This window comes from Dipteris shenzhenensis, chromosome 3 (assembly GCF_047967505.1).
Source record: "Dipteris shenzhenensis isolate YYH24624 ecotype China chromosome 3, Dip_SZ_1.0, whole genome shotgun sequence".
In the NCBI taxonomy this organism is placed as follows: Eukaryota; Viridiplantae; Streptophyta; class Polypodiopsida; order Gleicheniales; family Dipteridaceae; genus Dipteris; species Dipteris shenzhenensis.
Genome location: NC_141598.1, coordinates 15,234,484 through 15,260,788, shown reverse-complemented (window position 1 = coordinate 15,260,788; position 26,305 = coordinate 15,234,484). Strand labels below are relative to the sequence as shown.

At 43.9% G+C, this 26,305-nt stretch overlaps 1 protein-coding gene across 4 annotated transcripts in view; it reads right to left on the bottom strand.

Moving 5' to 3' along the window:
- The window catches only part of LOC147903415 (uncharacterized), a 47,016-nt gene extending 21,344 nt beyond the window's left edge, over positions 1-25,672 (bottom strand). Inside the window, exons 1-4 of one of the 4 annotated variants that reach the window (XM_087372812.1) lie at positions 25,575-25,618; positions 25,397-25,473; positions 24,962-25,224; positions 24,580-24,661 (exon numbers count right to left, since the gene is read on the bottom strand). In XM_087372812.1, coding sequence (XP_087228938.1) covers positions 24,580-24,661; positions 24,962-25,159 — 280 coding nt within the window. In that variant the 5' untranslated portion in view covers positions 25,160-25,224; positions 25,397-25,473; positions 25,575-25,618. Of the gene's footprint in view, positions 1-24,579; positions 24,662-24,961; positions 25,228-25,392 lie in introns of all 4 variants that reach the window. The other 3 variants (XM_087372813.1, XM_087372814.1, XM_087372811.1) reach the window with 3 other exon arrangements.
- Between the last annotated feature and the right edge of the window lie 633 nt (positions 25,673-26,305).

Here is a 26,305-nt window from a genome sequence, read left to right as displayed (position 1 = left end):
CCACTCCAGTTGAGACGCTTATTCATATAGTTTTGTACCACGGCCTTTTCAGTTCCAGCATCCGCAAGAGTCTCTGCTCATGGAGGTACACAGCATTCGTGTACCCGAGGTGGAGTTGACTCGCTTCGCACAGGAGCAAGCCCGCTTCACCCAAGAGCAGGCTTGTGCCATGCAAGAGCAGGCCCGCGTCATCCAGGAGCAAGCTGGCCTCATCCAGGGGCTTAGACAGGACATCTTGCAGCATCAACAATGTGAAGAACCACACTTTTCGAAAATGCAAATGTGTGCAATGCATGCAGAATTTGAATGCCGATCGGCCCTCCAATGGGGAAGAGCGCCCTCGTGAGAGTACTTGTTTCTTTTTCGACCTACATGCAAGGTGGGAGAGAGATGACGGATGAATGCAATGTGGTAGAAAGAATGCTACGTGAGATTCACAATGAAAGGGTGATACCCTTTCATTAATGTCCCTTGAGATCACTCAAGTTCCATCTTCCCATTTACACCTATCCTTAGCCTATGACCCATGCACCTACCATTCAATGCACTCTAATGCACCCTTTCCCTTTCCTATTGCCCCTAGGACCTAGACACGTGTGTGCACATCTTTATTACTAATCATTGGCCAATGTTACATAGTTTTGGCGGTACTATTTACACCGCTTGATCGATCATAAATACAAACATATAACCGCACCATCAAATTGGCGCCTAACAATAATAAAGTTCTAATGACTAGTAATTAACTAAATAATCATTTCTCTTGTCATGACACTCCCTCCTGCTTGAATGAGCAGAAGTCCTCTTCTGGATTATTGCTTGTCTCTTCCTCTTATGTGCACTTTCTCTTGTTACTTCTGCCATTGCATCGCCTCTTTGTAAACTACGAGTGTCTGTGGAAAATCTGTAAAAAACTCTTCTTCCATCCATTGTGCATCACTAGCTGGCTGGTTTTTAAACTTCAGTAAATACATATATCTCTTCTTTCCACGAGTACTCTTCTCTTTATGGTACACCATCTGTTCCGGAGTAAGAACTTCAGTCCCATCTTCAAGTTCAGGTTCTTCTTGATGCTGAGTATCCGAAAACGCAGAAGTATCGCCATGGTATCTCTTCAAATTGCTCACATGAAAGATGTTCTTCATACGCCAGTGGGCTGGTAACTTCAGCTCATACGCTCTGGATCCTTCTTCTGGATATAAAGCTGCTGAAATCTGAAATGGACCATAAAACTTCGGTGCTAGCTTGACATGTTTGGTACTTCCTCTCACTGACTTGATTCTTCTTTTATCAATCTTCAATAAAACCCAATCATCCTCCTTGTAATAAACTTCTTTTCTTTTTTTATTGGCTGCCTTGGATTGTTGAACCTGGGCCTTCTTAATATGTTCTTTTACCTGCTCAATAACCTGTGACATATCCTCAGCAAACTGGTCAGCAGCAAAAATTCACTCCCCCAAGTGTGTTATTGGAGTGGGTAAACATTGCCCATAGATGATTTCAAATGGGGCTTTCTTGATGGAAGTATGTACAGTGTTATTATAAGCAAACTCTAACATGGGTAAGAACTCTGGCCACCTTCTAGGTTGGTCATGGACATACGCTCGAAGTAAAGTAATTATGGTTTGATTGGCATTCTCACTTTGTCCATCTCCTTGAGGATGGAAGGCTGTAGTAAATTTCAGTTTGGTTCCGAGATTCTCTAATAGAGCTGTCCAAAAGTTGCTAATGAAACGGCCATCATTATCGGATACAATGGATTTTGGTAACCCATGTAACCTGAAGATTTCCCTAATGAATAACCTTGCTGTTTCAGGAGCAGACAACTCTTTTTTACAGGGAATAAAATGAGCTTGTTTACTCAGCCTATCTATAACAGTGAAAATCTGCTCAAACTAGCATGAATGACTGCCAATAACTCCTTCTCATACGTGATATATTTCAATTCAGCCCCTTGAAGTTTTCTACTCTCATAAGCAATGGGATGCCCTCCTTGCATCAACACTGTCCCAATCGAGGTACCACTTGCATCCGTACATACAACAAAGAACTCTTTGTCCATGTCCAGAAGTGTTAACACTGGTGCAGTCACTAATGGTCTCTTAAGCTCCTCAAAAGCTACTTGGTGAACCTCTCCCCACTCATACAAGGAATGCTTCTTCAACAAATCTGTTAGTGGGGAAGCAAGACGTGCAAAATTCTTAATGAATCTGCGATAATAACTACACATCCTTAGGAAGGATCTCAGCTCATGTATGTTTTTGGGTATTGGCCATTCAATTATGGCCTTGACCTTTTTAGGGTCAACCCGAATTCCCTCGGCAGACACAATGTGTCCCAAATACTCTATTTCTGTCTTGAAAAACTCACTCTTCTTGGTATTTAGGAACAATCGATCCTTATCACCTTAGCAAGGTGATCCTTATGCTCTTCCTCATTCTGGCTGGACACTAGAATGTCATCAAAAAAAGACTATGACAAATTTTCCCAAGTAGGGTCGCAAAACCCTTCTCATTAGCGTACTAAAAGTGGCTGGAGCGTTAGTTAGGCCAAAAGGCATGACCAAAAACTCATAATGTCCAGTGAGAGTGCGAAAAGCAGTCTTATGTTCATGCCCAGCTTTCATACGAAGTTGATGATAACCAGATTTCAAATCCAATTTGCTAAAAACTTTAGCACCTTTAAGCATATCCAATAAATCATCCACTCTTGGAATCGGATACCGGTTCTTAATCGTAAGTTTATTCAAAGCACGGTAATCTATACACATACGATATGATTCATCCTTCTTCTTAACCAATAATACAGGTGCTCCAAATGGAGAACTGCTTGGTCGAATCAGGCCTTTTTGCAACAGATCTTCAATTTGTTTTTCTACCTCCTCCATTTCTATCCTGTTCATCCTATATGGGGCTCTACATGGAGGGGAAGCACCTGGCTCTAAGTCTATGGCATGATCATCTTCTCTCTCCATGGGCAATTCGAATGAGTCATCTCTTGAAAATCGATCCTCATAAGCTCTAAGGAACTCATTTCTCTTCCAATCTTCTTTTGAGATATGAAGATCTCGTGAATCCCGTATATACACAAGATTACAATCTACCCCTCTTTTTACCAATCTTTTCGCTTGGGTAGAAGTAATCAATGGAATTGTATACACGTCCCGATCCCCTACAATCCTTATGTTTTCATCCTTATGTACAAAGCAACAATGATGAGTATGAGGATGAATAGCAGGGTTAAAATCATACCGCCATGGTTTACCTAGTATCATGTCAACGTCTTGTAAAGGGGCTACTAGAAAATCCCTTCGATCTCTATATTTTTGTATACGAAAATGAATATTTCGTACTATGGATGTGTCTTCTTCATTGTGTCCCCTAAAAGCTCCTGAAAGCGACATGTTTTTTATAGGTTCTGGTTTAAGATGGAGTAATTTTGCCAATCTATCACTTACTAAGTCATAATTACATCCATCATCTAGGAGAACCACTATTCTTTGTCCATTCACGAATCCATACACCTTAAAAAGATCATGAGGCCCAAAGGTATTGGCTGAATGGACAGCATTCACTATTGGCTCAATAGTCACAGTAGATTTCGAGGGTGACAAGGTAGAAGCCTCACCCTCCTACTTGGATGCCTTGGCTTTCCCTTTTATTGAATTCGTCTTGGCAATCTTAGCCAAGAGAACGGGTACGTGCCCTAGCTTATGTTTCTTACAACCGAAACATTTTCCTTCCTTAATCAACTTCCTCTTCTCTTCGTCAGTCATAGAAGGAAATGGCACCCATCCAGGACGTGATTGGCTGTTCACATTCCTTACAAGAGCTTTACCCTTCCCTTTATTATTCTTAAACCGGTTTGGTTTCCTAAAAGTGGGTATATTATTGGTCTTAGATGATGACCCATACTCCTTATTGAAGGGTTTACGAGGATTCAATTTTCTCTCGGCTATTTCAGCCAACTTAGTGAGGTCTTTAAGCGTGGTCGGGTTAAACATTTCAACCTCGTACCTTACTTTTGGGCTTAAAGCTACTAAATACTTCTTTCTCCTATCTTCCTCACTCTTTTCGGGTAACTCTAGAGAGAGTTTCCAAAATCTGGCTGTAAAATCTGCATTACTCTCATTATCGAACTGCCTAAACCTCTCCCAACGAAAGGTTAGGTTCTCTTCATGCCTCGGTGGCATGAAAGTGGTTTTCAGTTGCTCCACAAATTTAGCCCATTCATGAATAGGCTCTTTTCCTGTTTGTGACAAGGACCACCACATTAGAGCATCCTTCTGCAGATGCAATGTGGCAAGAGCAAGCTTCTCTTGCTCGGTCTTGTCTTGATGGGCAAAGTATAGCTCAAAATGACGAATCCAATTGAGGATTTTGTCAGCCTCCCTTGCCCCATCATATTTGGGGAACTCAATTCTCTCTCGCGGTTGGAATTTGAACCTCTTAAAGGGTTACTCAACTCTTCATTCCCGAAGTTTAAAGTCCTCTTAGTCCCTAATCTTGTCATAATGGACTGCTCAATCATATTGCTAAGCTGGAAAACCAGCTTATTAACAGGAGTCTCCTCTCTTCCTCTTGCACTTGGATTAGAATCCATGTGTATTGGGTTTTGAGTTGAAGGCGTGAACTCATCACCTTGTTCTTGGCTGGTCTCATTTCTTCTTTCATTACGAAAGGAGAACTCCCTATCAGGAGGTTCTTGAAGGAGAGACTGCTGTAAATCTATTTGTGGGTTATCATACTCAACAATAATAAAGTTCTAATGACTAGTAATTAACTAAATAATCATTTCTCTTGTCATGACAAACAAGAGGTAGCAGCCATCCATGCAGTCCCAGCGAGTACCCCAATGGTCGAGGCACGAGCATGCAATCTGTAATCGAGGAGACATCCAGATGGGTAGACGTGGCCAAACGCGAATCTGTGAAGGCAACAGTAGAGAGCCAGTAAGGCTCTCAACATCAGAGTCCGTGATATTCCACACACCGATGAGCGATGCAACTACATTTGTGGCCACCACTCTTGGGATAGCTGAGCACAAGATTGAGAGGGCATGGTGGGTGGGGAGAGACCCGAATCAAGAGCAGCCCCTTATCATACGATTCCATGATGCACAGGCACGACTCTCACCTCTGCGGCGTAGATCAGTCTTACGGGACCAGTCATCGATATCCATGGATAAGGATCTCACCCCCTTACAAGTTGAAGAGAGGTGCACTTTAATACAACAACGGGATCAGACCCGCAAGCATGGGAAGTGGGTGGTGATTCGAGATGGACGACTCCTTACGAGCCCCCGTTGAGCATCTACCCCTCCTCCCACATAGAGGGGCGGGGTCTATGAGACTCTGTCTTGTACCATTTGGAACTGTAATTGTACCTTATGGTCAAAACTAGGGAACTTCTCAGAGTCTTATACCAGTCGTGACATTGTCTTTTATACAGAGACACATCAAAGTCCAAAGCGCCCACTACCAGTAGTCAGTAGGTACACATGGGAGTCTGCTAAGTGCTTACATAGATGAGACGAGGGACACAAGGGGAGTACGAGGATCAGGGGGAGTTGCAGTTATTTACAAGTCCGCCCTTTTGGGAACCATCTCAGTAGAGCGCAGACATACTTCTCAAATATATTTAACTTTATACCCTTACTAGAGGATCGTGCTGCCCTAGTCACCCGCTCACTACACGAGGCTGCCCTTCACACTTTCCCTCACACTACTCACTCCACTCGTCCACCACCACCTGGGACCATCCCTTGTAATAGCTGTTACGACGATGAGTGCAAGGCTTTACGCCATCAACTTAGATTCGCAACCCAAAACCACCTCCCGAACGAACCAGAGATTCTACGTGAGTACTGTCGATTGGTACATACGAAGAAGCTAGATTTTGTCCACCCGAAACAAGGAGGAACTACTGAATATTCTGTTTAGTAACAACTCTGAGGACTTTTGGTGGGGATTTCTAGAGGGGCGGTCCCTTCACTACTCACAGGTCTGCATAATTACGCACACGCTTTATGATATCCCAAATCAGCCAGCACCTAACCTCACACATACCCCGTCCCATATCCTGCACTCTTTATTGGGGGTATGAAGGATGCTGTGATGAATTCATTGCATATGGGATTAATCTCCTAGCCCCAATCTTAGCAAAGCTTTTTAATGAAGCATTTGTCTGGGTTTCCCACGCACCTGGACTGTTAACACTATTTCAACCATCCACAAGACAAAGGATCCCATGAGCCCGGAGAACTACGGGACCATTATGATCGAACATGTCATGTCCAAGATTTATGCATCAGTGCTTGATTCTGAGGTCAGTGGATTCGTAGAGATGCAGGGACTTAGAGCAGATGGACAAGTTGGATTCCGACGTGATCATGGAAGCATGGATCACATCCTCACACTTAGATGTATCATTGAGAGGCGAGGGGATGGAAACAGAGGGTTTACTACTGCTTTGTAAGCCTTTGATACAATTCCAAAAACCCACCTCATCAGGCGTCTGCAGGACTTGGGTTATGACCAAGAGATCATTTGGGCTGTCACGGCACTTTACGAGAGGGTTTTAGTCAGAGTTCCGATAGGGCCTGGGTATAAGGATCAACTAAGGGTGCCCTTATCACCAACCCTGTTTGGCCTCTACATTGATGAGCTTGAGATAGTTATACAAAAACTGGGGGGAGGGATGCTCTTTTGCTGGCACTCTGATTCAGATCTTGTTATACGCATATGACGTGGCACTCTTATCTTCCTCAGCAAAGGGTCTCCAAAGACACCTAGATGCACTAAGTCCTTTTGTGATTCCCATGATTTGAAGGTCAACCTTGGTAAAACCAAGGTCATGATCTTCTTCAACACATCCCGAGCCGCTATGCATAGGGAGCAGTTCACTTTCGACAAGTCACCGGTTCAGATTGTTTCGCCATATACATACCTAGGGGTCCTCTTCTTTGGACCTATCTTTACTATGAGACTAGCGATGCAAGCCCGACTAAGCAGAGGATACGCTTCATTGGCCAGACTAGAGAGACAGTGCTTCCATTCACATTTCCAGGACCCGTGGACCAAGGGCTTTCTTTTCGACTCCTTTGTCTACCTAGCGGGGATGTATGGCAGCCCTAGTTGGGGCCAGATCTGTCAGATATAGAGTGTGGGCTCGGGTGGAGCACCTACAGGTTCTTATGCTATCACGGATGATTCGCAGTAAGCCGGCAGTTCCTCACCAAATCATTCAGACTGAATTTGGATCACGTCCACTACAGCTTGATGCTGCATTTTAGGTTATCACCTACCTATATCGGGTTAGGGGGTATAGAGATTGCAATTCTAGACACGGCAGATTACCATGGCTAGCATTGTCCTCCTCTATGGCACTATCAGCAACAGGTGATCAAAGATGCTAGTTTGCACGCACAGAGAGATGGTTTGAGCGACTAGGACTCCACATGGATGGACTCCCCCCCTTCCAGTATAGCGTTGACGCGCCTTTTTTCCCTCTCCTGTCTCATGAGGTCAACCAGGTCATTCGCGAGGATCTTTTGCAACTACACACTTTCAAGACCTAGTTGGGACCGAGCGAGCTTCCAGTGAAGCTTAGCTTCTGCAAGGAGCATTGTTTACATATCACAACAGAGGGTTTTATCGACCCCCCACCCCACTCACTAAGGATCTATATTGCGCAGTTTCGGGTCTCTTCACATAGACTACGCATTGAGAGTGGCAGGGCTGAGAGTTGCCTAGGGAGAGGCGCTTATGCACATTATGTGAGACACAGAAGATTGAGTCAGAGAAGCATTTCATTTTCATATGCCCAATATACTATGAGATACGAGGACGCCTCTTCAAAGACAGTTCTAGGATATTGTCCCGCTTTCTCTCCTTTCCAGACCAGAGATGCCTAGCCGCCTTCATTCACGAGGTAGTCCGACACCGAGGGCGTCTACTTCGATCACGGGCACAAGAGCAGACCTCCTTGACAGACTCTTCTCAGAGCTCGATCGTTGATTTCTTTGAGCCAGACCATGCAGACTCCCATACCAAGAGGCCCCGTCACGATCGTGACACATAGCCAACAAGGGGACAGCTCAAACAGAGGGTGGATGCATAGATCACACTTGGGGATATTCCTTCCTTGTTCAGAGTTAGGGCTCCACCGATAGGGGTTACAGTAGCCCTTGTCAATCACAGAGCTACAACCAAGAGACGACACAAGACCACGTCCACGGAGAATCGCCAGCACTCTATCTTTGGCTTTATGCTCTCGAGCCGTCATGCGCGATGAGCATTTCACATTTGATGGGTCCCCTGTTGAGATAGTTTCATCATACACTTATCTTGGGGTCGTATTTTCCGAACCCATCTTCACCATGAGACCTGCGATGTGTGCACGCCTGAGCAAAGGATATACTTCATTGGCTAGGCTAGAGAGACAGTGCTTCCGTCTCACTTTCACGATCTACAGACCAAAGGGTTGCTTTTTGACTCCTTGGTCCGCCTAGCAGGGATGTATGGCAGTCCATGCTGGGGGCCAAACATGTCGGATACAGAGTGGGCCAGGGTGGAGCGGCTACAGGTTCTCATGTTATCACGGATGATCCGTGGTAAGCCATCCGTCCCTCACCAGATCATTCAGGCAAAGTTTGGGTCACCTCCATTGCAACTAGATGCTGCATTTCAGGTCATTACGTATCTATACCGACTCACGGAGTATGGGAATTACACATCCAGGCGTAGCAAGATACCATGGCTAGCACTGTCCTCTTCTATGGCACTTGCAGCACGGGGGACCAGAGGTGCTGGTATGCACGCACAAAGAGATGGTTTGCAGGACTAGGGCTCCACATGGACAGACTGCCTCCTTTCCAGAACAGCATGGATGCTCCTTTTTCTCCCCTCCTATCACACAAGGTCAACCAGGTTATCCGTGAGGATCTACTCCAGCCACACACATTCCGGAGTTGTTTGACAAGCAATTCTGGCTGTTTGGTTTTCATCCAATAAGGCATGGATATGATCTACTATTTTATTGTATTCATTATTGGGCACTATGGTAGGACCGTAACCATGGTGATCCCTCCCTAGCTAAAAATATCATTTCTTCCAAGCATCCTTAAGGAAATCATTTTATAATTGTCTAAATGTGCGGGATCCAGATTTCGATGGATCTACTAATCTTCAAAATCCATCATCTATGCATTGAAGCATCGGATTTCGATGGGATTTGTTACAGCGGGTTTGTAATTTTGTGTTTCAATTGTCTGTGCATTTACACATTGCATTGCATCTACAAAACTTATTGGATTTGCAAAATTTGCTTTAAAAAATAATTGCTAATCTAATTAACAGTTTAGCCTAAGTTTAACCCCCTAATCTAATTAATTTAACTAACCTAACTAGCCTTCCCTCCCCCTCCACCTCTTTGCCCTCCGCTAAGCCTCGCCGCCCCCCCTCCCTCACTCCCTCCGCTCAGCGCACACTGCCCGCTCTCACTCCATCCACTCAGCCCCCCCCGTGTATCGTTGTGGCCTTTTCCACTCCCTATGCGCTTGCTGCCTGGGCCTTCTCCACTCCCTCTCTGCACGCAGCATCCTCAACCACAGCCCAATCACCTCCCACTCCCTCGTCAACCAAGTCGTCAATCGCCCCATGCCCTCTATTCACAAAGGGGGCACCTTGACTGTGATTGGATTGCATGTGCCGTAAGGAAGAAAACTTCGAAAACAGGGAGTAATTGATTGTTGAAGAGACCCAAAGATTGATTGCAGGTGCTGTATGGACCAACAGAGATCCTGCCTCTCAGTGGTGAGCACAGGGCCGCGGGAGATGCGTCGACCGAGGACGGAGGGTACTCAAGACAAGGCCGCGGGTGTTTTATCCTTGCCCGTGCGATTTGGAACTCCATAGACTTACATGGACACGTGGCCAAATGGCATGCACATGTGTCCATGGAGACACGTGGATGGCCCCATTTACCCCCCCCCCCCCCCTCTTCCCACCATCTACTAATACGATTTTATACCAACTGGGGGGCCCAATTATCTTACCTTCTTGTCAATAATGATATCTTCCTATACTTGTAAATGGCTATAATGACAAATGGATTTCACCTAAAATGATTGCCTACATGCGCGGGATCTAGATTATCCTGCCGCCTTGTCATATAATGATATCTTTGTTCCTTTTCTTGGGACTATTCTTGTAATATAATGACAAATGAATTTCACCAAAAAAAAGTGTACTCGCACGTGTGTGTGTGTTTGTGTAACACACACACACATACAATCCACACACACATCTATACATTTATTAATTTATTTATTGACATATTTCTTTATTTATTTATATTTTATGTGTGTGTGTGTGTGTGTGTGTGCGCATATACATACATATAGATATATATACATCTATGTGTGTGTGTGTGTGTGTGTAATATATATTTATATACATATACATATGTATGTATGTATGTATACCTAGATGAATCCAGAAACATTCCCATACTCATTCTCTAAAAACACAACATAGTGCAGTTTCAATCTCACGATAGTCACTCATAAGATTGAAAACCATAACTCCATCACGCATAGCAAGGACTAGCTACTATGACATCATCAGCACCCAACAGTGGGTGTAGACCATAGTATAAAAATATGCTCTCACACATACAAATCCACACCCCCACACATACTTGAGCATCCATTTATACAAAGTCTTTGTACTGAGTTTCTGTCGCCACTGCAGAGGTCAAGCGCAGACTCAGCCATGACGAAGGCTAGTACTAAAGGAGAAGGCTGATCAAAAAGTAGTCCAAAATCTGTTCATTCAAGCTACAACTGCTTGTGAAGTCTACACAATTTCATTTTAGTCTCTCCCAAACGAGCATCTAAATCTAGTTGATAGGGCAACACACCATTTAAGATGGAAAGAATTATTGCAATACCAACTTGGACGAAAACTTCACAAGGTGAAATTTGCATGTCCGCTAATACGACAGAACATATACATAGATGAATCCAAGAACATTCCCAAACTCATCCTCTAAAAACACAACATAGTGCAGTTTTAATCTCACGATAGTCACTCATAAGATTGAAAACCATAAACTCCATCACGCATAGCAAGGACTAGCTACTATGACATCCCCACTAACGTCATCAACGCCCAACAGTGGGTGTAGACCATAGTATAAAAATATGCTCTCACACATACAAAACACCCACACATACTTGAGCATCCATTTATACAAGTCTTCGTACTGAGTTTCTGTCGGCACTCTGAAGGTGAAGGGTACACCATAGTCACAACAAAACGAGTTTCTTCAGGAAAGAAACGTTTCTATCCCAAAGAAACGTGGCCAAGGATAGTACTACTGGAAATTATACATGTTAGGCATCATTTGAACATGCCATGTATATGCGGGGACATATTTTAGACATTTTTGGCACTAAAAAGTACAATAAGGCGTTTCAAAACTTCTGCTTTTTTTTCGAAACGTTTTTGGTGACTATGAGGCAAACTCAGCCATGACGAAGGGTAGTCCAAAATCTCTTCATTCAAACCTACAACTGCTTGTGAAGTCTAAACGATATCATTTTAGTCTCTCCCAAACGAGCATCTGAATCTATACACATGTATATGTATATACACATATACATATGTATATGTATATGTATATGTATATGGATATATGTATATATACATGTGTGTGTGTGTGTATACATATACATATACATATGTATAGATATATATATGCATATGCATACATACATACACATATATATGTATGTATGTATGTATATGTGTATGTATGTATTTATGTATGTGTGTGGGTGTATGCGTGCGTGTTTGCCACAAAGGACGATAATGCATCCCTAAACCATATTGTGTGGCACCGTAATGTGAGATAGCCTCAGATGATGGGCTTATGAATCTAAAGGATGAAGAGTCCAATCTTCAAGCCTATCAGGAAGCTCATGTGGAGGCACCGGCAGAAAAGGCTGAATCATGTGAGCAATGGTTTGCCACAAAGGACGATAATGCATCCCTAAACCATATTGTGTAGCAGCCAGAGGGAAAGACATCACACACACGCGCACGCGCACGTACGTATACATACATACATGTATGTATGCATGTACACACACACACACACACACACACACACACATATTCAGCCTTTTGTGCCGGTACCTCCACATGAGCTTCCTAATAGGCTTGAAGATTGCCTCTCCATCCTTCAGATTCATCAGCCCGTCCTCTAAGGCTATCTCACATTACTTGTATAAAGTTTTGCTGCCCTCACCTTGGATTTTTGATAAGGCAAATCGCATTTGGTGTATGAATCGCCCGGCAAAGTGGTGGAAGAAGAGACTGACGCAGCTTTGGAGCTTCAAAGTTGCTCTTCGCCAACAAGTTTTTTTGGGACGCGTGATGCTGGGAGTTTTTCCGTCTAGGCAGCATTTGACACAGTCATATTGCTCCGACTGTTTGCCACAGATGTTTGGCTCCACAAGAATATGTGCCTCATCTCCTTTGGCATTGTCCATACACCCGTGACTTCTTGGGTCCTCTTCGACAATGTTTGAGAGCTAGATTTCCTATTGCTACCTTTGAGAAGCTGCATTTCTAGCTTTTTAAGATTCACCCACGTAGACAGGGGTTTGAATTGTATTTCATTTGGGTTCGTTACTGGACACTTTGGACTCTATGGAAGCATAAATATCTAACTTTTTCAACTTTTCCTTTCTTCCGACGCTCTCTGCAACAATCCTTCTTTCTTTGGTCCAAGTTCCCTCAACAAATTGGGGCTTTTGCAACTGGGCTGCAATTTTGAAGTAAAAAAGGCATTTGTTAGCTTTTCTTGCATTTGTCCACTCAGTGTGAGTGACATTTCAAAACATTTGCTAGATTTAGCAATCTGAATGGGCAGATCTTGAAGATTTTTTAGGCCAGGTACATATACCTAGGTGAGTCCAGGAACATTCCCAAACACATCCTCTAAAAACACAACATAGTGCAATTTCAATCTCACGATAGTCACTCACAAGGTTGAAAACCATAAACTCCATCACGCATAGCAGGGACTAGCTACTATGACATCCCCACTGACGTCATCAACGCCCAACAGTGGGTGAAGACCATAGTATAAACATATGCTCTCATACACAAAAATCCACACACCCACACATACTTGAGCATTCATTTATACAAAGTCTTCATACTGAGTTTCTATCAGCACTCCGGAGGTGAAGGGCAGGCTCAGTCATTTCGAAGGCTAGCACTAAAGGAAAAGGCTAATCAAAAGGTAGTCCAAAATCTCCTCATTCAGGCTACAACTGCTTGTGAAGACTAAACGATTTCATTTTAGTCTCTCCCAGACGAGCATCTAAATCTACAATTTATTGCAGACATTGCATGCAGGAGCATTGACATTGGCTCGAAATTGCAGCACCTTGAGTCACATTTGCAGGTTGCAACACAATTTGGGACTTTTCAAATTTGCCCTTTTTTGGCATATTGCCCTCTCAAAATTTGAGGCTTTTGGCACAATCTCTTGGAATGCTTGGATGGTACCATATATCCCATGTGATCGTACTTGGTGCGTCACCTATAGGCTATTAGTATCCCAAAATCTTTGGGGATACTAATAATGGATCAGAGAGACCTATCTCTTCACCCTCGACATTTACTGCCACAGTAGCCACCATTGCCACTTCTAGTTTATCTTCCACTACTCCCACAATGTCTGCCGCAGACCCTCCAACACTCGAACAGATTCGTTGCGATGAGAGAGATGCACAGGCACATACACTGACTGCTATGATTAGCAAGAGGGAGATTGTAAGCTGGTTTCTACTCCATTGGAGCACAAGTTGTGGGCTGCCTTATTCACTTATGTCATAGTCGGCCTGATTTGCTGTTTCCCAGTTAAGCAAGTACATGTATAAGCCCAGCACGCAACATTGGCAGGCAGTGAAGCAAGTCTTCCGTTACTTTAAGGCCACGAGACATGTGTCTGTTTTAATTGATCAATCTTCACTGTATTTGCATGCATTTGCGGACAAGTGATAGGGGAGTTTGTTATGACACCCACGTGTCACACAGTGGCAATTGTTTCATGCTTGGCTTTGCGTGCATCTCTTGGTTCAGTAAGAAGCAGCCTACAATTGGCACTTCTAGTTGTGAAGCTGAATACAGGGAAACCTTCACAGCCACAATAGAGTTTGGCTCCGTAAGTTACTCTCAAATCTTCATGCAGCCAAGACACTCCTACTATCATCTACACTCACAGCCAAAGTGCTTTAGTCAGTTGCAAGTAATCCAGTGTTTCATGCGCGGATGAGGCACATTGAGGTACATTATCATTATGTTCAAAAGCGCCTGTTAGCTAGCGATATATAGTCGTCCTACATTCTCACGCAGGATAACCTAGCAAATCTCTTCACGAAGGCTCTACCACGACCCAAGTTGGAGGCTTTTCGACATGCCTTACACGTTGGTCTCCCTATGCTATCATAGGTTGCTATATCCATTTTGGGCGAATATGTGCAACCATAATATATTTTTCATGGTATACCTGAGATGTATCTAGGATACTTCAGCCATCCCATGAAGGGGGTTTGTTAGAACTTAGCCCTGGTATGGCCTTGTAGGCTAGTTACAACATTATGTCCTAGTCTTGGCCAACTAGTTGACTTTGGATCCATATAGTGGCCACACTTGTACATTCTCATTGTCCATTTGCAAGTACTTCGTTTTGTTTCGGCTTGTTGTCTGCCTCCTCACATTCCATTCTACTCCATTGCTCGCCGCACCCAACAGTAACCCATAAGGCAACTCATCCCTAAACAATCACAAAACTCTATGATTTGATCAATCAAGTTGTACATTTCCTCATCCTGGGTTGCATCACTGCTAGCCGACAGATCATCAATTGACTCTACCGATGCCGTACAAAGAAACAAAACTCTTTCAAAAAACTTATGAACTTCCATCATCACCTTGAGCCACCTCACAAAACGTATCACACATCGTTCATCTGGAACTGATAAATATGCTTCTTCGAATCCATGGCTGGATTCTTCTTAGAATGTCATTCCTTTCCCAAGACTATATCTATGTGAGCAAGCTTGGTCAAATCAAACTCCAACTTTTTAGCCTAACCCGGACTACGAAGTTCTAACAGGGTTTGGTCCTATAATTCAATAGAGCTTCCATCTGCCACTCTGATTGTATACGCATAGTCAAATAGACTAGTTTTTAGTGTCAACCTCTTCATGAGCTTCGAGTTAACTACATTGTGTGTTGACGCTGAGTCAAACAACAAAATGACACATGATTGGCTACTTGCCCTTTCATTTTAACTAACTACATATGCTAAAAGCTGTATACCCCTTTGCTACAAGCTTAGACAAAATATTATCAGGTGTACTATTCACTAGCTTAGCAACAGATACACACAATAACATAGGTACTAACCTCTGAGAAGATCCCACTAGCTGAATCTGTATTTCACAGCACATTCTAAGACTACCTTCTCACTCATCCGACATTGCTTGTTCCATGGACTATCGTTCCATGAACGAGGCTGCAGACATCCAAAGCATAAGCCTTCTCTTCTTGTTTCCTTTTGTTCCAAGCTTAAAGAGGATTTTGACCAAGTCTGGGCTGCCAATTGGAGTTACTTTTCTTTCACTCCAAGGGTGGTACTTGGTTTTAAACGAGCCTCAATTGGCTTCGCGTGCTTCGCTTGGCAACTAGGCTGTAGGGCACCACACTTTCTGACCCACCTTTTTTGAAACCCACTCTTTTTTGGGAACTAGTATCAAGCCCCTGTCTGCACAGACTCACTTGGTTTACCTCTTGCATCTTCCCAATTCAGGGCTATGCTATTGCTTCATCCAGCATGTTCGCATACTTAGCTCGAACTTCCGTTTTAATTCTATCATTCACTCCAAACTTATAGTCCTTTACTTGCATCGACTAAGAAAAAGGTTCATATATCTTCATTAGACTTGTCATTATATTCAGCTATAACAAATTCTTCTGCCAAAGGTACCTATATTAAGCAAGATTGAAATGCTTTGTCAAGAAACAAAATATGTTTTCTAAATTCTTTCTTGAACCCTTCCCAAGTAGTGGATGCCATTTCATCGTTTTGTTATTTGATCCACCACCTATCCACTATCTCAGTAAAGATATAGGTCACCTTGCAGAGAATGCTTCATCTCACTTGTGTAACCAGCCCACAAAGCACACACAAGGCACGTGCCATTGTTGTGGGGCTGTGTTGAAATTGAAGCGGAATGCAATAGCCCTCCCCTCCGAAGAGAGTGTTTACTGTACTGAGACAAAAGGCAAATTACTTTGTTATAAATGAACAAGTATGACTATAGTGAAGGAAGGTGGAAGGTGGTAAGGGTGGACATATGCTTTGATGTGCCCTCTTCCCTCCTAGATCCTAGCATGCCCTGGAAGGCCCTGTGGTGGTGGATCTACAAAAGGTGGATGCTGAGGGGGAACTTTGGTCCCCTAAATGGGAGGAATAAGCCTCCTTCTGTAAGCTAAAACTGCCCAGTCAACTGAATGTAGCTAACAAACCACCCAACCTACCACGTGTCAATTATCGACAGTCAGTGCGCTAAGCTATGCCTGTGTGGCCCTAGAGTTGGCTTATCAACAGCCCATAGAGTTGTATGGCTGCTATTGCTCTGCAACTACTGTACTTCTCCACCTAGTTGGATCTTTCAAGACATATGAATTGCTGAAACCAAAGGTCGGGGAGGAATATCTCAAAGCCATGGAATGAGCTTTAAGCCATGACCAAGAACAATAAGTTCCAAGCCCTTTTGATGGTATTTCAATCCAACCTCATACTAATGCCACTATCGTGCACCTAATATGATGTTTGCTAAGTTGCAACAAAATTTGGAAAATTAAGGCAAACACTATTTTGTTGTGTTTCCTAAAGTATGACGTTTCAGAACATCGAAAACGTCTAAGGGTGTTTACACACTCAGCCCACCGAGGGCACGCCCAAGGATCATGGACGGGGAAGATTGCCCGCCCATGTCCAATCCACGGCCCAAATGCATTCAATGCACCATGGGCAGGCAAGGGTGGACAGTATGTGTAAACTCCCTAAGAACACCAACTTGTGTGTTTGCCCTACTGGCCCACCTGCTCACGCTGGTAGAGTAGGGCCCACCTGCTCACGCTGGTAGGACTATTGGGTGGCCTCCACCTAGGACTGGTTGGTGGCTTCTACCAAGATTTCTCATGGTGATGAACAATATACCTCGATGAATCCAGGAACATTCCCAAACTCATCCTCTAAAAACACAACATAGTGCAATTTCAATCTCATGATAGTCACTCACAAGGTTAAAAACCATAAACTCCATCATGCATAGCACGGACTAGCTACTATGACATTCCCACTGACGTCATCAGCACCCAACAGTGGGTGTAGACCATAGTATAAAAATATGCTCTCACACATACAAATCCACACACCCACACATACTTGAGCATCCATTTATACAAAGTCTTCGTACTGAGTTTCTGTCGGCACTCCGGAGGTGAAGGGCAAACTCAGCCATAATGAAGGCTAGCACTAAAGGAGAAGGCTAATCAAAAGGTGGTCCAAAATCTCTTCATTCAAGCTACAACTGCTTGTGAAGTCTAAACATTTTCATTTTAGTCTCTCCCCAACGAGCATCTAAATCTAAATCTAGCTGATAGGGCAACGCACCATTTAAGATAGAAAGAATTATCACAAAACCAGCAGGCCGCAACTTGGACGAAAACTTCACAAGGTGAGATTTGCATGTCCGCTAATACGGCAGAAGCATATACCTCGATGAATCCAGGAACATTCCCAAACTCATCCTCTAAAAACACAACATAGTGCAATTTCAATATCATGATAGTCACTCACAAGGTTGAAAACCATAAACTCCATCATGCATAGCAGGGACTAGCATAAAGCGTGCACCACAAATCCCTAAGATTTTTGAAGAGACAATCGAATACAAACAAGCTCTTGTGGCAATGCACAATCGTATTGCTAACAACACTGGCAATGGATAATATCCACCATTTGTTTTCTGCGTAACAATCCACTGACCCACCACTTTCAGTGGCCTACATGTGTGTCTACTGCAATCGAGATTAGAATGCATGCACACATGTTGATAAGCAGCTTTCTGTCGCAATCTATCGCACTTCATCGCTTAGTATATCTCCATCACTCAGTAAGTTCAACTAGTGTTTATATAGCGACCTGGAGCACTTCTTCGCTTGCTTGCTTGAACTTCGCTTGCTTCAACTACGGCGACTGCAATGCTTCATTAAGTGATGGTAGCTTCTCCACGGTCTAACACATTCATGGTCAGCTTAGTAAGGTGTTTCGTCAAATCCTTAGCTTTTTATATTCCGTTCAATGTTTGGGGAGGTCTAATGATTGCTTTTGTCTTCTCTCGCTATGCAGGTGCAGGTCTTTTCTCAAGAGCATACCCCCTCTTAGAGTACCTATCCGCTACCGCCTCTCTCTAAAGTATTCTTCTTTTTTTCCCTTGCATTCCATTCCTTCTTGCCACTCCATGAATGATGGTACCAACAACGATCAAGTGCAGTGCTTCTGTATGAATTGTGTGCCAAGAGAAGTGATCTTTTCTCAGTGCACCTCACGTTCAAGCTTTCTTTTGCTCTCTCCCTTAACGATACACTCTATCAAAGGGCACTTAAGTTTCATTTGCACAACTGAGTGGTATTGCCCCTTGTACCAACGACTTCAAGCTACCAACCAGGGTAAGAAGAAAAGAAGCTGTTTACCAAATCTGCCACAATGAGGTGATTTTCAACGTCTATAAGGCACCACGCTATGCACAAGAACCTGAACCTCTTTGGAAGCATGTTGCACAAAAGGGCGTCTTTGCAAAAGGAGGCAATAACAAGAAGCACAACGGTATTGGTGGTTCCAGTTTGAGTGACACGAAGACATTATCTCAAATGACCATGCCAATTGTGTTCAACAATATGCTGGAGGACATCATGGATGGATGCTATCCAAATTTTCAAATTTGAAGTTGCTAAGGCTAGGTGTTACTATATTTGCATCAAACTTCATCATGCTCAACCACTTGGTAAAGGTAAAAGCGTCCTTCAAGCAGATGGTTGTCAGCCAATATTGGGATGATTGGAGAGGTCAACCTCGTTTTTGGATGAAGTGGAGAAGTATGTGAGAGTATGTTGGCCTATCATGCGCATGTTACAATTAGTGGACAAGGATGATGCATGTCTTGGTGTGATCCCAAAAGTATTTGACCCAATGCTTGAGAATATAAAAGAGGTCCTAGCCAAAGAAAGCCATGAGACACAATGTATGAAGAAATAAGAGAGATCGCAAAAGTGAGATGGGATATGCTTGATTCTCCTCTCCATACAACAGCCTTTCTTCTAAATCCAAAATGGTTCTACAACAATCCACAACAAGATGCTAAAGTGATGAGAGGTTGGAGGCAAACTTTGGATAGAGTGGGAAAGGATGTTGTGGAGAGAACCTTTGAAACCGGCCTCAAGGCCAACAAGAGGGCGGTAATAGACAACTAACCAGCCAATGCTTTCAAACACAAATTGGGAGCTAGAGTGCTCCTACTTCAAGGACAAGGACACAAACTGGGCCCAAACCTTGGCACCTTTCGGTATTTCTTTATTAATTGGAGAAACAAGCAAATAAGATACACAGTGACTTCAATCTCACTTGCATTCAATGCATTTCCCACTCTCGGTAGGCATTAGTATCCCAAGCGATAACCCTAATGGGCTCTGTTCTCACCCCCCAAAGGCAACAGGCATCCATCTCTATATCAAACACCTCCACAAAACAAGTTGTTGCTAGCAGACCATGCAGGGTCACAAAACTCCCCTCACTGCCACAGGTGTCCAAGGGCTCACTGAAAAAATACCCAAGCAATGGGTGAGAGCATAACTGGTCTGCCTGCAACCTCGGAAGCAAGAAGTTGAACTGCAAGCATCCACTGTGAACCACCCTGCCAACTAAGTCTCTCCAAAATCACAGCCAAGAGCCACCACTATGAGGCATGCGTGAACTCATAACCAACCCGGAGCCTCCAACAAAGCTCATTCTCGAGCTTATGCATACCAGCAGAAAGACAATCTTCCCATGCTACCACGCTGGCGGCTGTCCATGCAACCAAGGCAACCTACCCGTGCAAGCTCAAACCCTACCCGCACACCCATGCTGTAGCAGTCCGTACAAGTCATGTAACCAAGGCAACCTACCCGTGGAAGCTCACACCCTACCCGCACACCCATGCTGTAACAGTCCGTAAAAGTCATGTCTTGGCCGTACAAGAGCAGTCCGTACACAGCCTATGCACTCGTACAGCCCATAATACAAAAGCCTGCAATTCGTACATGCTGTACTCAGTCCCGTGCAGCCCCGTACTGCAGTTCCATACGCACCAATATGTACAGCTCATATGTACGTTGACTTTGCAGCCACCAGCCCACGAGATGCCTTCGCCAATTATCCACTAACTGTGTTCGCAGCTCCGTACGTATGGAATCCCCGCTGGAAAGCCTTGTCTCCACCCACAATGTGTGTTTTCTGGATCCCATTCGCCATATGATACCCTCTCTCATTCTGTCGGCAACTACGCCTTCCTTTCCAGCAGCCTTTGATCCATGCACGTGGCCATGGTAATTTAGTAGGAGCCACGTCACACCTACGTTTCAAATTACTTCATGCCCCCTCTAGTGGGGCATTTTTAAGACCAAACCAATGACCTAACTTTTGAACCTTTGGGCCCTCTGTTCCCCTCTTTGGACCAAAGAAGAAATTCACCCCCAAGGCACCTCGTCGCAACCTTAATGAAGGATTAATTGTCAATGTATCTTGGCCACGTGGGTTCATTTGGTGAGCTCTCAGCTTCTTCACATAGAGTGTCTTTCTCCTCTTGCTTGGTGGGAAAACTATGTTTCACATACCCCTCGCTTGCAAAAGTTGGCACCAAAGAAGAAATTCACCCCCAAGGCACCTCGTGACAACCTTAATGAAGGATCAATTGTCAATGTATCTTGGCCACGTGGGTTCATTCGGTGAGCTCTCAGCTTCTTCACATAGAGTGTCTTTCTCCTCTTGCTTGGTGGGAAAACTATGTTTCACATACCCCTCACTTGCAAAAGTTGGCCACACGTACCGAGTTCCTCTACAGTAGAGCGGGATTGGTCCCCCTATGGGTTCATCCATTCAATAAAACGCAATCGGCTTGCACATAAGATGAGCTGAGAATCTTGTTTATGTGCACAACCACCTTAGGCTTCTTTCTAGAAGTGATCCATCGTATAAGTCTGGCCCTACTCAGTAGTGGGATGTTCATGAGGGGGGAGAGGAAGACAATGCAGTTTCCATGTAATCTGAGTTTTCAGTAATGTTGTAAATGCATCCTCAAGTTTTCTTTACTCAGCATACACCCGTTGTCTCCTATTAGTTCAATTGGCATTTCAGAAACGTTTAAGTCCCAAATGTTTCCTCCATGGAAATGTATCATACAACTTTGGATGTTTGTTTCCTGCGTCGGTGCGACCTTGAGCAGCTGGCTGTTGACCCACCCTAAACCGTCGGAGTGGCTGATGTGGCCTTCATGCTTCTCTTCAAAATTATGGTACCTAGAAAGTTAACCTCGCCTGCTTGGCAGCTTTGGTGGAGATGATGTCTTCTGAACTCCTCGAATCTACGAGAATAAAACCCTTCTACCCACCAATCTAGCCATAAAACTGGAACATAGTGGGAAATATGTGAAGCCCCCCCTTCTGCTGATCTTCAATGTCATCGATGACAACGGACGTCATCTTCAAGGGAGCTGAAGCAGCTAGAGAACCAACTAGACTGGCCATTTTTGCCAAGAGCTTCTTGAAGTGAGACCAAATACTACTTTTTGTGGCCCAATAGAAACAACACTTCTCCTTTCTGGAAATCGACTGGATAGCTAAATCCACGAAGCTGCCATAGCCACTGCTATCTTTTGTCACCCGATTCTTCTTAGCCTACCCATTCCATTGTTGGAACCATTGTTGCTCCACGAGTTGGAGATCTAGTACTTCTTGCCTTGATTCCGTGAAATTGCCCATGAGCTCAAAATTTTGAGCAATCTCATAAGTATCTTCGTAATCCTGAGGCCTAAAATTGCTCTATGCCAACCATGAAGAAACTTACCAAGTTTGTCTTGTTCCTCCCTCTGTGCCACCTGTGTAAATCGGTTGGCATATTGGTTTACCGGTTGGTTGGGAACCTGGGAAAGTTCAAAGAATTGACTCTACAAATAATTCACATATTGAGGTTGCAAGAAGCGTGTTCAAGTATCCTTCAAAAAGGCCAGCAATGAGGCGTCTTGTGATCTACATCATAATGATCCTTGTACTACCAAGTAACCGCCTCTCCTATAACATGCATTCGATGCGGCTTGTCATCTCTTGTGGGCACCACCTCCACTCAATTCTCCCGTGGGCACCACTAAGAATAAACTCTCGAGTTGGGTGAGCCAAGAGATCAACACTAAAGGTTTGATTTTGCCAGCGGCCTGTAAGAAATTGAGCTTCTTCGAAAATGACAGTTTGGCTGCTGATGAACCCTCTCTGTTTCCTCCCCTCCAAATGGTCAAAGTATAGAAATGAGGAGCTAACAATCTTGTTCTTTGTTTGCCTGCTGACCCTCACGATTTCAGTTCTCTTGGCCTCATGAACCTCTCTCATCAATGCATTCGTGGGCCTCCTTTTCTGCTTGGGCTTCATGATCACGCTCTTTGGCAGCCTGCTCTCTATCTCCGCATCTCTTGAAGCTAGAGCATACGTGTGAAGAGGTTGTCAAATTGTTGCATTTACATCTGCATCATTGCGTGCAACATTGCCATCATAGAGGAAGCTGTCACCAAAGTCTCTATAGGTGGTGTTGTGCGCGATAGAGGAACTGTTGGTGGGGCTGTGGAGCCTATGTCCTTCTACATACATTTGGAAAGCTCGTTTTGGAACTCATGGTATTTCTACCAGATTGTGTCTCCACCATAAACTGCAAAAATCTAAATGAATCCAAGAGCATGCCCAAATTGATCCTCTAAAACCACAACATATAGTGCAGTTTCAATCCATCACGCATTGTTGGGACTAGCTACTCTCACATTCCCACCGAAGTCATCAGCACCCTACAGTGGGTTTAGACCATAGTAACTTATGGTATGTATACAGATATTTGTGTATTGAAAGAGACACACATGTATATCTATGTACATACATACGCATATGCATGCACACACGCATGCACGCATGTATATCTGTGTATACACATGTGTGTACATGCACGCGTGCACACACACGCACATGTACATGTGTGTGCGCACGCGCTTGTGTGTGTGTGTGTGTGTGTGTGTAGATACACACACAAACACACGTGTACACATGTGAACGTGTGCGCGCATGAGCGCGCGTGTGTGTGTGTGGACACACACACACTGTAAATACCTTCATAAGACTACAATCTTACAAATTAAAAATGTGTATAGAACAAGCAAAAGAGCGAAGGAAAGAAGAGAGTACACAATTGTACAATTGAGAAAAGCAGCAGGAAAACAAAGTTGATTGAGTGGAAAGCCATGCTGAACCTTGAACTCTATATCTAAAAGCCATAAGGTTACCTCTGTGAACAGACTGCAATTCAGTTTGAAGACAGCCTTATGGATAACCTTGCATCACTTTACCTTTCACGGTTCATCCAAAGGACAGTCGATAGTACACATGCCAAATCAATGGGTTCAATATTATTTCATAAACCAGCTGTAAAGTCAATTGCTTTTGGAGGACGTGAGGGATAATCTTACTCCCTTATGAGATTTCCTCATGTAATAAAACAACACAATAAAACTGAGATTGGAGGATAACTAATAGGTGGCACACAACAACCAACTGTGGTTCGAAAGAACTGAGCACTTCTTATATATCTCAACATCTGATGAAACGTGTTCACATCCGTTTCCCATTCAGCCACGACTTCACAAGCCCTAGGTTTCAAAATACATCGCTCAAGTTTCCTTTCCAGTATCGCAAATTGCATCATCAATTGTTATTCAGACATGCAAGCATAACCTCATGCATCATCCACAGACTTCTGCAAAAAGCATGTTAAAGACACCGTAAAAGAGATCCATAAATTTCTTCATCCAAGTAGCCTATGATAATCTCCTATTAATTTTACCAAATGTTAGAGAAGAAGATCTCCAAGTAAACAATTGAAACTATTTGCAATGGCTGTCTGTAAATAGCAACCTCTCGACAATCACTTCTGCCATCATTATTTAAAAAGATTAACACATATATTGCAACCCTAGCGGCAACACACAAGAGTCCTTGGATGTTCTCTAACAAATATCTTTGTACTTTATAGAGCAGAGGAACATTCCGCCTCTACAAAGAACTCCGCAAACTACCTCGACTCTTTGTAAAGGCTTCTTTCCTGAACATCATAGCTCTGAATGAGAAAAGCCCTTACGTACCACTGTTGCCCAACCTAAGCTCGAGGTCCGCAACATTTGCTGTAGGGGCGCTTCTACCACGAATGCTCCTTGTCCTCTTAGCCTAAACAGAAAAGAAAGCAGGGGAATGTATTTTCAAAGAAACAATTCAACATCGACAATCATAGGCAAACTGCTACAACTTTATTAGAAAATTGCATCGCTAGGACCAAATGCAAGCCAATTTGCTAATTCGATTGCGTACAACGAAACGCAAGGAAGACAAGAGCTTTCACGTTAAACATTAGCAAGCCGGTCTAGGCAAATTTCAAAACGCCAAGCATGCTGCAGCTTTTGTAAATGGAAAAGCAAGCAAGGGAGCCAAGAAGCCGAAAACAGGGCATTCATTAGCGAGGAAACGCACCAGAGCTATGGACCGCGGAGATGAGACTTGAACGTCGTCGTCGTCATCTTTCAGGACAATGGTAATTGCCTGACTGCTGCTTCCAGCTTCCGGTAAGGGCACACTTTTGGAATCCCCCGACCTACGATCATTATCGTGCGCTCGTCTTCTGGTAGACCGGGGGTTTGAAATAGACCCTCCCATCTCAGCAATGCTCATGGCTGATGGTTGTGACAAGTTTCTTATGTCTGGAGGTTCGAGATATCGCCAAATCTGGCAAAAATCTGCTCAACACATTACTCTATTAGGAGCTTTACGAATGTTCTGCGACGCTAACTCATTCCTGTGCGCATTAGAGACGGAGAAACATCTTTCAGATGAAATGCCATGAAAAAGGAAACATCTCGTGTGATAAAATGCTACGAAAGCGCACTGTTAAGAAGTGTTCCCACCTACATCTGCGTGGAGTCGCCGTTTACGGTCCGGAAACCTTTATCCTCCAATGCAGAGACGGCCGGTGGCGATCGACACACCTGCGAGGAGGTAAGAATGGGAATGATGTCCTGAAAGCATGCTGCGAAAGGCAAGAAAGAAGGGCAAGATGAAGCAGAAAGCAAATTTGAGAGTAACTAACTTAGAGGAAAGGGATGAAAGGATGGAGATGAAGATGAAGATGGAAATGAAGATAGAAAACTGTAGAAGAGAAAGTAGAAGCTGCTGTAGAGATTGGCCGAAAAGGATGGAAATGAAGATGGAGATGAAGAAAAGAACTATAGAGAAGAGAATAGGTGGTAATAAGAAGAAGTAAGCAGCTTGGGAGCTATGGCGGTCACTCAGGGTTAGGCTTATTCAAACCCAACCATAGTTCATGGAGAGAAGGCCGTCAGCCACACTCGGATGCTTGAGTGATGCAATCAGACTACAGTATACACGCAATCACTGTCCAACATAGGCACCGTCCAACAGGAGGTTCGATATCCAATAGGAATGAAGAACCCTCCTTCTCTTGCCTGTTGGATCTCTATTCTAACATGTGCCCATACCTCCGGGTCAGCTTCAGGCTCACGGATGCAATCAGACTACACTACACAGGCACGCACCGTCTCGTAAGAGATGCATTGGATCTCTATCCTAACATGTGCCTGTAACTCAGACCGGTTCCGAGGAGCTTCAGGCTCACATGTGCCCTTGATTCCGATACCCTCCGGCAGAAAATTTCTTGATGACGAAACTACCACATGTGCCCAACCTATGTCTCCTTTTGTTTTTAAAGATCGAGCCAACTACTACTGACAAGCACCAGGTATCCCTTCTTGAGGAGAATCGAACACGGGCAACCGCTCTTGTGCGCAAGCGCCCCAAATC